General features: G+C 35.6%; 1 protein-coding gene across 1 annotated transcript; it reads left to right on the plus strand.

Moving 5' to 3' along the window:
* The first annotated feature begins 820 nt into the window (after positions 1 to 820).
* Positions 821 to 8,449, plus strand: SAP30 (Sin3A associated protein 30). The gene is made up of 4 exons (XM_037156380.2): positions 821 to 2,486; positions 4,047 to 4,172; positions 4,574 to 4,672; positions 8,112 to 8,449. The coding sequence occupies exons 1-4, from the start codon at positions 2,166 to 2,168 to the stop codon at positions 8,232 to 8,234; spliced, it is 669 nt and encodes a 222-aa protein (XP_037012275.1). The 5' UTR covers positions 821 to 2,165; the 3' UTR covers positions 8,235 to 8,449.
* The last annotated feature ends 6,913 nt before the right edge of the window (positions 8,450 to 15,362 follow it).

The following is a 15,362-nucleotide window of genomic DNA, read 5'->3' on the forward strand; positions in this document are numbered from 1 at the left end:
TTGACCAGTTGAGAAAATCTATCCATAAAGAAGGTAGTAGTATTGTTTTAATATTTTAAGACACCATTATCTAATGTAAATATTTCAGCTACGTGTGGTTTTAAATGTTCTAGTAGTCTCATTAAAATAAATGAAACAGGTAAAATTTACTTTAATGTTATATTTTATTTAAACCAGTATACCCAGAATATTATTTCAACATGTAATTGATAAAAAATTGTTAACGAGCTATGCAATATTCTGTTTTCTTGAAATTTCTGCTATTAAGTCTTTGAAATCCCATAGTTGTTTAGACTTATCCCACTAATAATTTAGACTTAGAGCACATCTCAATTTGGCATCTCAATGCTGAATTTAGATTTCATAAAGTTGAAGTTGCAAAAATAGTCATATATTCAGGTTTGTTCCAAACACACTTAAAAGTTTTTCAATAACTGAAGTCAGTTTTTTAAATGTAAAATAATTAACATAAAATTAATAATTCCATTTTTAAGTCCCAATAACCGTATTTCAGGTGTTTAATAGCCACATTCGTCTAGCCAACACCCTATTGGACAGTGCAGACTGAAATTATAACACCATTTCCCATCTTTCTTTTCACTACTCAATTTATGTAATATTTTAATTCTTTTGTTTTCTTTTGCAGTATCCTAGAAGGGAAGTGCACAGATGGACTGGTTGGCTTTGAAGTTGAGGTCAGATGACATTTTTAAAAAATCATCAATCACTATATTTACTCAGGTAGTCTAACTTAACTTTCAAAAAACTTAATTGCTTTGTATTTTAGTTTAAACAATAGATTGTTAAACAAGGAATATCTACGGCTAAGAACATACTGTAACTAGCCAAGGTGCAGCTTTATTAGCCGCTCCCATACTTCTACCCCGCCCTCCAGAAAGCACTCGCACACATGCACGCACGCACGTCCGCGCAAATGCACACACATCCATGTACAAACACGCACACCCTTTCAGCCCATCACGTGAATGCGGAAGACCCAGGAAACGCGGTTTATTTCTCCCCTCTGGAAAGTGAGGAGCACTCAAGCTAACTCGGTATTGATAGGGTTCCACGTCTCCTTTTAAAAGATACTAGACTCCGCCCTCTCCAGGGCCATTCCAGGAAAAATAAAAGGTTGAGGGTAGTGGTTTAAAGGCCTGTTATAGTCAACAAGTCACTAGCCCCCCTCAAGAAGGGGCGTATTTGTGAACCTAAGAATAAAACAAATCGCTGCAGAAACACGCAAAAGATTTCGAAAAGACCTTCAATTGCGAGACTCTCGCCGTCGAGATGGGCGTTTTCGCTGAAGCAGTCGCTCTTAAGTTGCGTCGATGAATGCCCTTCAGCCGCGGTGTTAACTGGGGGTCCTCTAGGACCTGAAAAGCGGCAGATAGTTCTCCCAGTTTGGGTTCCCCACAAAAGCGTGGTCACAACGAAAACTCATCATAGATACGATAACGGCCCCAAAACTTTTTTTCAGTACCCTCACTCCCCGCCTACACACGGCGCCCTAGTCTAGTGCTTCGAGGGAGTTGAGTGACCTACTCGTCTAGAATGCCAGCTCTGCAAAATTCCAGGAGCTAAACACCAACCAATCAATCTGCCAGGAGAGATTAGAAACAAGAAAACTGAGCAAAACCTACAACACGCCCCCGTTTCTCCCGAGCTTTAAAGGGGGGGCGGAACCGGCCCTCCGCGTGGTATGCTGGGATACGTAGTTCCTTCAACTCTTGACGGCGCGGGGTCAGGACCGAGCTCGTGCTGACTCCCCAAAAGAGTACTACAATTCCCCTTGTGCCTTGCGGCAGAGTGGAAGGGGCGGGACGAGAGAAGGCGCGTCGCGCTTGCGCGTGTTGACGGGCTGGAGGGAGGCGGAGACGCGGTGGTCCAACTGCAGAAGCTTCTCCATGTGACAGAGAGCTGCGTTCCAGCTCCGGGAGCCGCCGGACTCTGAATACTGACCTCAAGCACTGTCCACTGTCCCGGAGCCAACAGACACCAGCTCGCGGGGAACGCTAGGTGTTCGGCCGTACCGCCGTAGAACTTGGGGTGTAGAGTGACCTGCTGACTCTAGGGCAAGTGCTTGAGGGACCCCGCAGAGACCCGGTAATCTCCAGAGAGAGAGAGAGATTTCTGTCCGCGCCGGCGCCCCCAATCTTGGAATCATGAACGGCTTCACGCCAGAGGAGATGAGCCGCGGCGGAGATGCGGCCGCTGCAGTGGCCGCCGTGGTTGCCGCCGCCGCTGCCGCCGCAGCCGCTTCGGCGGGGAACGGGGCCGGGGCGGGAGCAGGAACTGAGATGCCCGGCGCCGGGGCAGTCTCGGCGGCTGGACCCCCAGGAGCAGCTGGACCGGGCCCCGGGCAACTATGCTGTCTGCGGGAGGACGGTGAGCGGTGCGGCCGGGCGGCAGGCAACGCCAGCTTCAGCAAGAGGATCCAGAAGAGCATCTCCCAGAAGAAGGTGAAGATCGAGCTGGATAAGAGCGTAAGTGATTGCGGGACAGTTCTGCCCTGCCCGCCGCCTTGGGGCCCCGGGAGCGGTGCAAACGGGTTGTTGGGCCAGGAGTTCAGAGCTCCCCGAGACCTTGCTGCAATTGCATACCCGTTGTGAGGTCTCTGGCAGAAACAAACAAAAAAACCAAGTCGCAGCAACTCCGACTGCCACCCCCAAGGGCCACACACTAGCACCTTGTGCTTCTCCTCCCCTTCAGTCCCCGCGTCCCTCCCGCTCCCCGTCTTCCCCCCCCCCTCCACCCCCTTAGATCCGGAAACGAAACAAAGGGAACTAGCGCATGGAGGGTGGCTGGAGTAGTTTTCTTGTTGCCCGGCAGCTCCTTCTGGAATGGAGGCGCCTTTGTTTTGCTGCCCAAGCTGGCGTTTGGCCCCAGGAAGTAGCTTCCCCGGTCTAGGGAAAGTGGAATTCTGCAAGGACCTGACGCCGCAGTCAAGAAAGATCCTGTCTCGTTCCCTTGTGTAAGAGTGAGGGGGAAGCTGAGCTCCCGCCGCTCCTTGCTGTGATCCTGGGTTCTGCACAGTGGCGGCGATGTCAGCATCTAGGGCAGCTGCTCCGAACGTGGGGAGCCGTTTGGCAGCCATCAGGATTTCTTTTTCCGTCCTTCTTCATGTCTGCGGTTTTGACCATCTATGAGACTTCTAGAAACAACCATTGCCGTTTTCCGGAGCTCTGGCAGATGTAAATTAATGACAAGATGTCAGAACATAGTACATGTCCTGCTTATTTTTAACTTGCACTTATCTTAAAAGTTCATTTTTAAGCTTGTTAGCTCAGTACTTAATTGTTTGTTTGTTTTTAAAGAAGTAACCTATTCTATAAAGATCCTAATTTCAAATGTTACTATACAGCTTTCAGACTATATAATTCACACTGCGGAACGTTTCTATTCTTTTCTGCTTTTTTAAAAGGTTTTTCAGTCATGTTTGTGAGAAACTTTTAGGTAGACTTGAATAATTTTACTTTGCTTTGATTGGAAAACACAAATATATTTAATACTTAGAAAACTTTATAATCCCAAATTTAAATGTAGTTAGGATATGAAAATCAATAGCTCATTTGTAAAAATGAATAGTTCTGTATCTGGATTATAATTTGAATATTAAATTAGGAAGTATATATTATGCTATTAACATATGCTCTTTAAATAGAGAAAAATACTATCAAATAGAAAAATTGTGGGCAGCGTCATCATTTCCCTTGTTAGCAAACCAGTATGACCCTACTCAGCTAGTTCATCCTATCTGCAATTTGATGACAAAATCTAGAGGGTTGGAATTTCTCGCCTTTCTTTCCTTACTGTCACCCCTCCCCCACCTCACTTCCCAATCCTCTTAACAGTATTGCCAGACGTGTTGTGTTTTAACTGGCAGGACTTTAGAAAAAAGCATGCCCTTGTCTTAACAATGCCCTGTTTTGAATTTCTTCTTCTTTTTTTTTTTTTTTATGATTCACTGTGGCCTATGTATTTCACCAATACATAGACACATTTTAATGCAAATCTAAGTAGTCTGTGAAACTTTTCTGTTTCAGGTAAGGCATCTCTACATTTGTGATTATCATAAAAACTTAATTCAGAGTGTTCGGAACAGAAGAAAGAGAAAAGGGAGTGATGATGATGGAGGAGATTCACCAGTTCAAGATATTGATACTCCTGAGGTAGATGAAAGTTTTTGCACGTTAAATGTAAATCCTAAGTAATCCCTTCTGAAACTCTTATAAAAAAAAGATATGAACAAATTTTAAAAATACTCAAGACATTTGAAAAATCTGAAAATGAAAGTAAAATTAAATGTAGACAGTTAACACAGTGATGCAGTTTAACTTGTATTTTCAGTTGGCAATTTCTGTAGTTCTGTTGTCTTACAACTTTTTCCTCAGTTTTTAATATTTATTCTCAAAGGATTAAAATGTTTACTACATTTATAGTTTTGATGCTGTGAAACGTTTTTTAAATAATAGAATGAAAATTTCATAGTGCTATAATTGAAATGTTACACATATGAAAGGTAAGTTTTTAACAGATTGGATGAACTTATTCATATGTTTTTTTTTTCTAGGTTGATTTATACCAATTACAAGTAAATACGCTTAGGAGATACAAAAGACACTTCAAACTACCAACCAGACCAGGACTTAATAAAGCACAACTTGTTGAGGTATTTATGAATTTTAAACTTTTATAAACTTTAAAGAACTCTATTCATTCAAAAAAAAATGGTCATTAAATGCAAATGAAATTAACAGTGTATAAAACAAAATATTTTAATTTTAATTAGAATCAAAGTTAATTTTAAAGATCTATTATGGAAGAATCTAGTTACCTTGAAATATTTGCCTGCCTCTTAGGAAATTTCTTTATGTAATGATTAATCAATGGATTATGTATAGTTTTCTAAGCATCCTATAATATTGGGTCTCAAAAATATTGTGTGAGAATTTGTATTCTCATTCAAGAAATTTATTTTAAAATTTCATTTACTCAGTAAATATTTATTGAACATCTAGTTGAGGAATAATAAAACAAAGTAATACACTTTGCTGTCTTTATTAGAATTATTTTTAAGTTTCTCGTGAAATAAATCTACAAATAAGCCCCTAAGCAGTATTTCCACAACTTTCTGATTTAACTATTTCAGAATTTTAGTCATCTATGTTTTCTTCAAATCTAGAAGATGCAAAGCTTTACTTGCTTGCTTTGATATAGGACTTTACTTAATAGTTTGCTTTGAGATACAACTTCAGTGAATTTTGAAAAGTTGAGTGTGTGTGTGTGTATGTGTGTGTGTTCTCAGGAAAAATAGAACAAAGAATTCTGTGCATGGTATTAAGATGTTTACTAATTTATATAAATAATATTTATACTTTAATCACATTTAAAATAGAAAAGACTTAACCTACTAGGCAGAATAGAAATTTATAAGTATACAAATCACTTTCCCCATGTTCTTTAGCTTTAATTTAGTATAATCCCACATTTTCTAAAATGTGCATATTGGACAAGAGAAAAAGTGAATAAAAGGTGCGATTCTTTGGCAGAATGCAGTGCTTTTTAACATTGTTAAGATCCAGTATATTAACTTCTTAACCAGAATTTTTTCTTCCTTCTTGCCTAGGCAACAAAAATTCAATTTTTAAAAAAACCTGATTTAAAAGATCTAGTCTTTTGGATTGTATGGCACATTAGTATAACATAAATATACATAGCATCTACCATGACGAAACTATATCAAAATAATCAAATACTAATGAGTATAAGTACTCTGTTTTGGAACAAATGAGAACCAAATAAATGATTATTTTAAATGTACATATTCTTTTTTTTTTAAATATTTTATTTATTTATCTTTAGAGGGGAAGGGAAGGAGAGAGGGAGAGAAACATCAATGTATGGTTGCCTTTCATGCGTCCCCTGCTGGGAACTGGCCTGCAGGGAACTGGTCTGCAACCCAGGCATGTGCCCTGACTGGGAATCAAACCGCAATTGTCTGGTTCGCAGGCCCGAGCTCAATCCACTGAGCTACACCAGCCAGGGCTAAATGTACATATTCTTTAAATACATAAACCAAACCTGAAGTTTTTGATAATCTGATCTAAAAAATTATATTAATTCTAGAGCTATTTTCTTATTTTAAAATGAGAAATAGCCATAATCCAAATAGCCATGAGTATTACAGTTTATTTAGTCAGAAATATGGATATTTATAAGTGATTTCAGCAGTGGATAACCATCTTCCTTAAGTCTCTTAATTATCATTTGGGTAGGCATTCTTTAAGAAGCCCATTTTATCTTCTAGAATCTAGATATGCCTTTGAGCATCTCAGTTTAGTCAACTGTGCTTCCATTAGTAGTTGCAGTACACAGGTTGGATTAGTGAAAAGGCAAGAAGCAAGTAAACATTGTAGACTGAACATCCATCCCTCTTTCCCTTCTCATTTTCCACTTATAATTTTTATTCAGAAAAAATTTTCAAGAAACCTTAACAAAGATATTCCCAGCCCTGGCCAGGTAGTTCAATTGGTTAGAGCATGGTCCATATACGCCAAGGTTGTGGGTTTGATCCCTGGTCAGGGCACATACATGAAACAACCAGTGAATGCATAAAGAAGTACAACAACAAATCAGTGTTTTTCTCTCTCTCTCTGTTCCTCTTTATCTCTCTAAAAATCATGAAGTAAAAATTTAAAAAATACATTGCTGATGAATGTAAGTTGTAGCAAATATGTTCGTAAGACATTTCATGGTTTGCTTCTGTAGTACCAAATTTTTGACTTCATATTTACCCTTTTTCTATGAGTAGTGTCTAAACCATTGCATGATGAATGTGTACTTTTACGTTCTATTTCATTGATATTCCAAGTTTTTTAAAAGTTAAAAATTACCAAAGTGCTTTAGGCTTTAATGGGATCTCAACTTTTATTTTTAAACACATAAAAAACCAGTTAAGAATGAATCTGGTTTTATATTAAAGCCATTTGTACCACTTTTCTTTGGTTTTAATGCTTTCTTAAAACACTGCATGAATTTCAAGTTATGTATGCTATTTTATTATTTTTATCAAATATCCTGATATTTAGTTTTCTTTGAATTCAGGATGTTACTGTAATATCAAAACCTTTTCATTTTTAAAAATCTCTCCTATTTAAACTTTGTATTAAGTAAAAGTTAAATCATACACTGCAAGGTGGAAAATTTAACAAACCCAATGATAGATTTGATTACTGAGTTTGATCTGTTAACTGTTTAATAATTTATACTTGTGGCTTTTATTGTTTGGTTAGTTAGGGTTTTGCTTTTACTTCTATGCTACATTAGTTTGCCATGTAGCAATTGCATTGTGCAATGTGACAGTAAGCACTGGGAAAATTTTTATGGATATAATGTCTATTACAGTTTGCAGTAGTATTTCTCTCTAGTTATCAGTGATTTAAATATGATCAAGCCTTCAGTACTTTGTCACAAAAAGCAGGTTTTCTAGGTGACTCTTTTGGTGAATGTCAAAATAAGAATTTATGCTGTATTACCATTGATTAAAATATATAGCAGCAAAAAATAATAAGAGTAAACAATTCCTAACCTGGATTCCAGTTATAAAATTTAAAATAAATAAAAAGAAATACACATTCTAATTAGTGTATATTTAATTGAGTGGGTTGAAAGGGCCTTTGAAATTATACTGTCTCATATTTATAACACCTTATTCTTATATGCTTTTTACCCTGTTGGCATTTTGTTGAAAACAGTTTATTCTTAAAAGAAAATAGGTCTGGGTGGAAATGGGAGGGAGATGGGGAGGGCTGAGGGGGGTGGGCTGGGATGGGGGTAAAAGACAGAAAACTGTACTTGAACACAATAAAAATAAAAATAAAAAACATTAAAAAAAGAATCTCTGGGGGCTGCAGAGAGTCCCCAGACTAACTCAGATATTTGGTACAATGTTTTAAAAAAAACGGAAATAGCTGTTATCACATAGCACTTTTTTCCCTTGATGAAAGTGTTTTTTACCTAGCTTATGAAATTTGTTAATAAGCTTATTTGTTAATAAGCTGTTAATTTGTTAATCTATAATTTAATTTCCTCAATTTTTTTCTTTATAGATAGTTGGTTGCCACTTTAGGTCTATTCCAGTGAATGAAAAAGACACCTTAACGTATTTCATCTACTCAGTGAAGAATGACAAGAACAAATCAGATCTCAAGGTTGATAGTAGTGTTCACTAGGAGAGATGGAATTGAGACTAAGACTTGGATGTTCAGATGTTAAGACTGTTTACTGTTTTCCATGTGTAGAAGTAAATGTTCCTGTGTATTTTTTCTACAGAGGATTTTCTCTGGTTTTATTTTCTTTGTTTCTGATTCTAATAATTAGTTGGAAACTCATGTAAAATGAGCTTTCCTAGATTAACAAGTATTTTAAATAAAGATTATTACTATTATAGTTGCTTCGGTGTATTTATTTTGTGAAACTTGATTTTCATTTTAAACTGACTGTCAGGGACCTGTATCAATTGAGATTTTAATATAAAGATAATTTTGTTACCCCCTGCTCCCCCTTTTTTAATTCTAAGAAATTAACAGGTTAAGGATAACTAACAAGTAGCACATTTGCTTACTCTGTGATGGCCTTATTTGGAATTAAGAATATCCTAAATAACATTTTGTAAAGTGCTTTTTAGTGCTAACAAATTTAAAAAATAGAGCTCATTTAGGATGCAACGTTATTTCCTTTTTAAAAAAGCTATTATTTCTTGTAGCTCAGTGGATTGAGCACGGGCCTGTGAACCAGGAACCAGAGGATCAAGGTCTGATTCCCAGTCAGGGCACATGTCTGGGTTGCAGGCCATTCCCAGCAGGGGACCCACAAGAGGCAACCATACATTGATAAGCTCCCCCTCTCTTCCCTTCCCCTCTAAAGATAAATAAATAAAATATTTTTTAAAAAGTTACTATTTCTTGATGAAGTGTCAGGAAGAAAAAAGGTTTAATGCCTACCTCCTTCCAAAGAAGATTTAATATGCTATCAAAGATAAGCACAGTGCTGAAAGTTCCAGTAAAAACAGAATTAGCCCTCGCTGGTATGGCACAGTAGATTGAGCATTGGCCTGTGAACTTGAGGATCACTGGTTTGATTCCCAATCAGGGCATGAGCCTGGCTGCAGGCCAGGCCCCCCAGTAGGGACTGCTCAAAAGACAGCCACACATTGATGTTTCCCTACTTTTCTCTCCCTCTTCCCCTCTCTAAAAATTAAATAAAATCTTTGAAAAAAACCATAGAGATAGCTGTTTCTTTAATTTTATTCTTAAAATAAAAGGTACTTACATGAATATAAAAAGAACCCCTACAATATCCTTTAATTTTCCATCATGTCCTGTACTGTTTACATTGCAAATTTAAACTAATAACGTGGATTATCTAAAAGTTTAATAATCTTTGCATTTGGGCTCTACATAGCTGTGGCTTGATTTACATTTTATTTGCTTTTACAGTTCATTCTCTGTCAGTTTTCTACTGAATATGTTTAACCTCTCCTTTTCTTGATATTATATTGTTTACCCAAGTTCTTATAATTACAAATCAGATTTACATCTTGAACATGTCAAGAGCTTCAGGGCAGTAATCTGAGATTGTGCTGCAAATTTCAGGCTGGAAACGGTGACACCAGTATTGTAGCTCAGGGATTCTCAAAGTTGACATTTGGGTCTGAAAATTCCTTACTGGGAGAGGCTGTCCTCTGTGTTATAATATAGATTTAGCAGCATCGTTGAAGTCCATGCACTAGTACCAGTAGCATTCTGAAGATACACAATCAAAAATACCTGTCAACAGTGCCAAACATACTTTGGGGGGCAAAGTTATCCCTGGTTAAGAACCACCAGTGATGTAGCTGAATTTTTTCATTTAAAGTACTGTTTGATTAGAAAGCGAGTGTATTTTTAAGTGTGTTCTCAAAGTACCAATAGCTAGAAAATGATGAAAAAGCTACTGGGTTTTTGCTGTGACCATTTAAAGGTTTGCTTCTTTATTGATGAGCAGAGGCTATGATCACTGGTGTTACCAATTATCACCTATCCTCTCATACCCAGCATCCCAGAAATTTCTGTGAGAACTTTTTTTCTAGCTATACGAAGATGAGCCACTGCTTGAATGTGTGATTGTTTGAATGAAGTATTCCAAATTTCATATTTTTACCTAAACCTACAAAGACTTAACAGTTTTAATAAAACTTAACTGTTAGGCTTTCCTTTTTCTACTAAAAGGACTCCATTCTTGTGGGGAAAATCTTGAAATTATTTACTTACATCGAAGTGTCTGTTTACGAATATAACCTTGGACCAGCAATGTTAGTTTTACAGAACTAATTTGCATAAAATAGTTGGATAAAGAGTGAGTAAGAGTTCTGGGTGTTCATTACCAAATGAAATTAAATTCTTGTTAGACCAATTTAAAACATGAAAAATTGAGAATTTAAGAACCTCATCAAAGCTGAGGAACTCAGGAAGGTGTAATATAAAAGTCAACTTTATATAAAATTTTAAAATCTGTGCTGTTAGGTTTAAGAATTGTGAATTTACTGTAAATCTGTTTACTTTTCTATATCAAAACCAAAATTCAGTGGAAACTTATCTCTACAAGGGTAGAGGTTACTTTTAAATGTTAGGGCATCAGAAGAAGCACCACCTCTGGGTTAGGAGAAAAAGCTATTGAGATCTTTATAAAGATCTTTAGCTATTCAGCAGAGGCTCAGGAAATGAGTATTCACTGAACAATTTGGGAAATAGCTAAAACTTAGTGCCTAAAATATTTTTAAGAAAACAGGCTCTTACTATTTTTACATAAGCCCTCTTTAATTGAGGTGAAATTTACATAACATACAATGAATCATTTTGGAAGTACAGAATTTGATGGTATTCTGAACTATGTTTATAAGGATGTTTATATAGTGAATAGCCTTGAAATGCATTTGACTCTTGAACAACATAGATGTAAGGGGAACCAACCCTCTTCACAGTCAAAAGTCCTTATATAACTTTTGATTATATAAGGACTTAAAATACTTAACTACTTAAAATACTTGACTACTAATAGCTTACTTTCGACCAGAATCTCTATTGGTAACATAGTTGATTAACATATATGTTATATGTATTATATGTTGTGCTCTTAATTAAGTAAGCTAGAGGGGAAATGTTAAGAAAATACATTTATAGTATTTATTTAAAACATCTATGTATAAGTGGATCCACCCATTTGACACATATTCAAGAATCAACTATATATATCCTTTCTTGTCTAGGTTTTCTTTTCCTTATTGTGATATAAATTGTGATATACATTCCACAATTAAGTATTCATTTATTGATGGACATTTGAGTTTTCAGCTTTGGCTATTATGAATAATGCTGCTATAAATATTAGTGTACAAGTTTATGTATGGGCATGTTTTTATTTCTCTTGGATGTATACCTGTAGTAGAGTTATGGAATCATATGGTAATTCTATATTTAATGTTTTGACAAACCTTCATACTTTTTCCATGGTGGCCGTACCATTTTGCATTTGCACCAGCAATGTACAAGAGTTTCTATTTTTCCAAATTGCCAATACTTGTATTTTCTTTTTGTAAAATTAAATCTATTTGGATTTGAAGTGTTACCTCATTGTGGTTTTGATGGACATTTCCTCAATGACCATTATTGAATATCTTTTTATTTGCTTGTTGGCCACTTGTCTGTTGTCTTTGGAGAAATGTCTATTCAAGTCCTTTCTTAATTTTTTTAACTGGGTTATTTGCTTTTTTATTGTTGAGTTGTAGGCATTCTTTATTCTGGATGTTTACTACACAATTTCCTAATATTTTCTTCCATTCTGTAAATTATCTTTTCACAATCTTGATAATGATCTTTGATGCTGGAGAGTTTTTAGTTTTAATGTATTTCCATTTGTTTTTGCTCATACTTTTATTATCAGACCTAAGAACTCATTGCCAAATCTGAGGTTATAAAAATTAACATATTTTTTTTAGAAACTTCATTTAAGGTCATTGACCCATCTTGAGTCAATTTTTGTATATGAAATGAGTTAGAGGTCCAACATCATCCTTTCCATGTGGTTATTTAGTTCTTCCAGCACCATTTGTTGAGAGACTCTGTTCTGGCATCTTTGTCAAAATCTATTTGCCATAGATGTTCGGGTTTATTTCAATATTCTCTTCTGTTTCATTGGTCTGTATTTCTATTCTGCCAGTACGACAGTCTTGACTACGTTAGTCTTGTTGGTAAGTTTTGAAATCAGTAAGTGTGAGTTGTCCTACTTGTTTTTTTTCAATATTGTTAGGTTATTTGGGCCCCCTTACAGTTTCATACGAATTTGAGTGTTAGTTTTTCCATTTTTGCCCCCCAAAACCATTAGAATTTTGATGAGGATTGTATTGAATCTGTAGATCACTTTAAGGTTATACCCCGCAAATATAGATTATGTATGCTCTTTTTTTGTTGTTGAAAGTTTACTGTATTTATTTGTAAAATGTTTACAATATGTTGACTGTGCATATGCCACACATTTCTCTGTAGATATACCACTCTACAAAGATGACCACATATGGGTGATACCATTCTATAAAAGTAAACTGAAAAAGCTAGTTTAGTGTAAACTTACTATCATTTTCCAATAACAGTTTCTCTTCAAATCTTTGGGAGAACAGTTTAGGCTTAGGCTGTTAATGCAAGATGATTTATACATATTTGAATTTGATTTTTTTCCTTTTGAGAAAATTATTTTAAAGCTTGTAGTGCTTTACTGATAGGATTTTCATCTTTTAAAAGTATGTTCTCTAATATTTTGCAAAAATGATTTTTATAGAAAGAACTTATGTGTACCTCTGGGCAATTATAAGGAATTTAAAGTTGAAAATGATCTGCGAATATTCTTTTCTGCCCTTCCCTTCCTTCCTCCAATAGTTGTTGCTGGTTGTTTTGGTCTCCATGTTGCTTACAATTACCTAATAATTCTTTAGGATTAGTATCTAATCCTCACAAAAATATTCAAGAAATCCCTATGGATTATGACAAGGAAGAGAAATGTCAAGAAGAGATGAGCTTATTAGTGTTATAGTCCACTTTGTGCTCAGCACCATGGGGTTTACAGTAAGAACAAAGATATAGAAAATCAGAGCAAAAATAAAGAAATTGTTATTCAGTAAGCATTTAGCATATGTGAGCCATCTGCAATGTAAAATTGTGTCCCATACAAGTAAAGGTTTGCTTTCCTAAAAATAGATTAGATGATGCTAGAGGAAAACTGACCATAGTTTTAAAATATGGCTCTACTGCCCTGATAATGTAACCTTAAACAAGTTATTTAATCTCTCTAAACCTTGGCACTTTGGCCATAGAACAGGGATCATTATAGAATCTACCTCATTCAGTTGTCAGACAGTATTTAGAACAACAGTAAATTTTTATAAAAGCTTAGGTGTCTTCTAAGACACCTAAGGTAGGTAGATAAAAGTTACTGAAAAAATAAAGGTCTACTCATTAATATGATTGAATGAAATGTTTGCTTTTAAAAACATATTCACCTTGTCAGAAAAAGTTGAATAAGGTAAGTTGTGTAAACATGCTTTTACATTTATTTAGTAGTCTAAAGAAGAATGTGTAGTTCTATAATACATTTCTAAAAGAATACAATTGAAATTTATATTACAAAGATATTTCCAAAAATAGACACTATGAAGGATAATTATAATTATAAAATTCCATTCATTGAATACTTAGATGTTTTCTAATATACTTTTCTCATTAGGCTTTGATTACAATAATAAGAGAGTACTTATTCAAAAGCCATTGTTGCCTTATGTATGCCCTCGTGCTGAGATACTGAATCTTTACCACCTATTTTTCTCCCTTAAAGAGGAATTATACCAAGTAGAAAATGAAACTGGTTTACTGATGATTTTTCTTTATTTACCTGTTCTATGTATCCTTCCAGGAAGGATATAAGACACTTTATTGAGTTAGTTCAATTTTAATATCAGTGAAGTCATTTGAAGAAAAAAGCCAAATCAAATTATCTAATAGTGATAAAACAACAAATTTTATTTTTAAAAACAATTCCACTTCATGCATTTTTGTAGGAGGTCACACTACCTGAAAACATTGTGACTTATGTTTGTGCAGATCTTAAGAGGAACTGAATTCCCAGTACGCCAAAATTGTTTGGTCCAGCACAGTAACACTGAACAAATCTGTGTGTGGTCTTCAGAAACAGATCAGGGACCTCCAGGGATCTATTTCCATTAAATAATGTCACTTTTATTCACAAAACGTTATCTCCTAAGTTTACTACAGGTGTGCTTCTCAAACTTTTATGCACAATAGATCTTTTTTAAAAGATTTTATTTATCTTTAGAGGGGAAGGGAAGAGAAGGAGAGAGTGAGAGAAATATCAATATATGGTTGCCTCTCATGCATCCCCTGCTGGGAACTGGCCTGCAACCAAGGCATGTGCCCTGACTGGGAATCGAACCACAGTTGTTTGATTCACAGGCCTGTGCTCAATCCACTGAGCTACACCATCCAGGGCACAATAGTTTTTTATATAGCACCTTACACCTCTCTTCTATAGAAGGCTTCACATTTATAAATAATAATTTGTTTGTAAATGTTATATGCTCGTTAAAATACAACTTCTAAGAGGCAAGTCCTTATTACTCATTATATACATCCAAATCTTAATAGCTGGCACTTAGCAAGCATTTAGTAGATTTTTATTGCATGAAGGACTTTCGGGAATCACCTCCGATGGCCACTAGCCAATGTACGCCTCCTAAGATACGGAGGAGGTAGAGTCCAAAGCTGTCTCTAACAAACAGAAAATGTTTTTGAAGGCATCTGTTTCATTTACTTTTAAATTTCATTTGGCTTTTTAATTCTCACTTATTGCATGTGTTTCTTAATATGTGCAATTTTCAAGAAAAATTGACACTTTGGGGATATGCATCAGAGCTTTAAGGATGCTACTGTTGTGTGTGAGTGTGTATAGTATATGGGCTTTACAATGAGGACTGTTCAAATTCTTGCCTTGATTTTTAACAAATGTCTTAAATGAATCAGCATCTGAAAAATGGGTATAAGAATAGTTGAAGGTTTTTGTTGTTGCTAGTTTTAAAAGAGTAAAATGAAAATGTACTTAAAATAGGTGCCATGCATAAAATATACTCAAATATTGGCTTTCTTTTCCCCTCTTACTAGGAAACTTCTAGTTTCCCTTCTAAGAATCTCAATTTATATATGATTCTTTCCATTAACTATTAGATAGTCAATAACTGTCAACTAAGAACTGAAATATCT

This window comes from Artibeus jamaicensis, unplaced genomic scaffold (genome assembly GCF_021234435.1).
Source record: "Artibeus jamaicensis isolate MK-2021 breed Jamaican fruit bat unplaced genomic scaffold, CSHL_Jam_final scaffold_537, whole genome shotgun sequence".
NCBI lineage: Eukaryota > Metazoa > Chordata > Mammalia > Chiroptera > Phyllostomidae > Artibeus > Artibeus jamaicensis.

Coding starts and splice junctions, on each gene's coding strand:
- SAP30 (XM_037156380.2), top strand. CDS start 2,166: ATGAACGGCTTCACGCCAGAGGAGATGAGCCGCGGCGGAGATGCGGCC. Junction 2,487..4,046: donor AGATCGAGCTGGATAAGAGC/GTAAGTGATTGC, acceptor TTTCTGTTTCAG/GTAAGGCATCTCTACATTTG. Junction 4,673..8,111: donor ATAAAGCACAACTTGTTGAG/GTATTTATGAAT, acceptor TTTTCTTTATAG/ATAGTTGGTTGCCACTTTAG.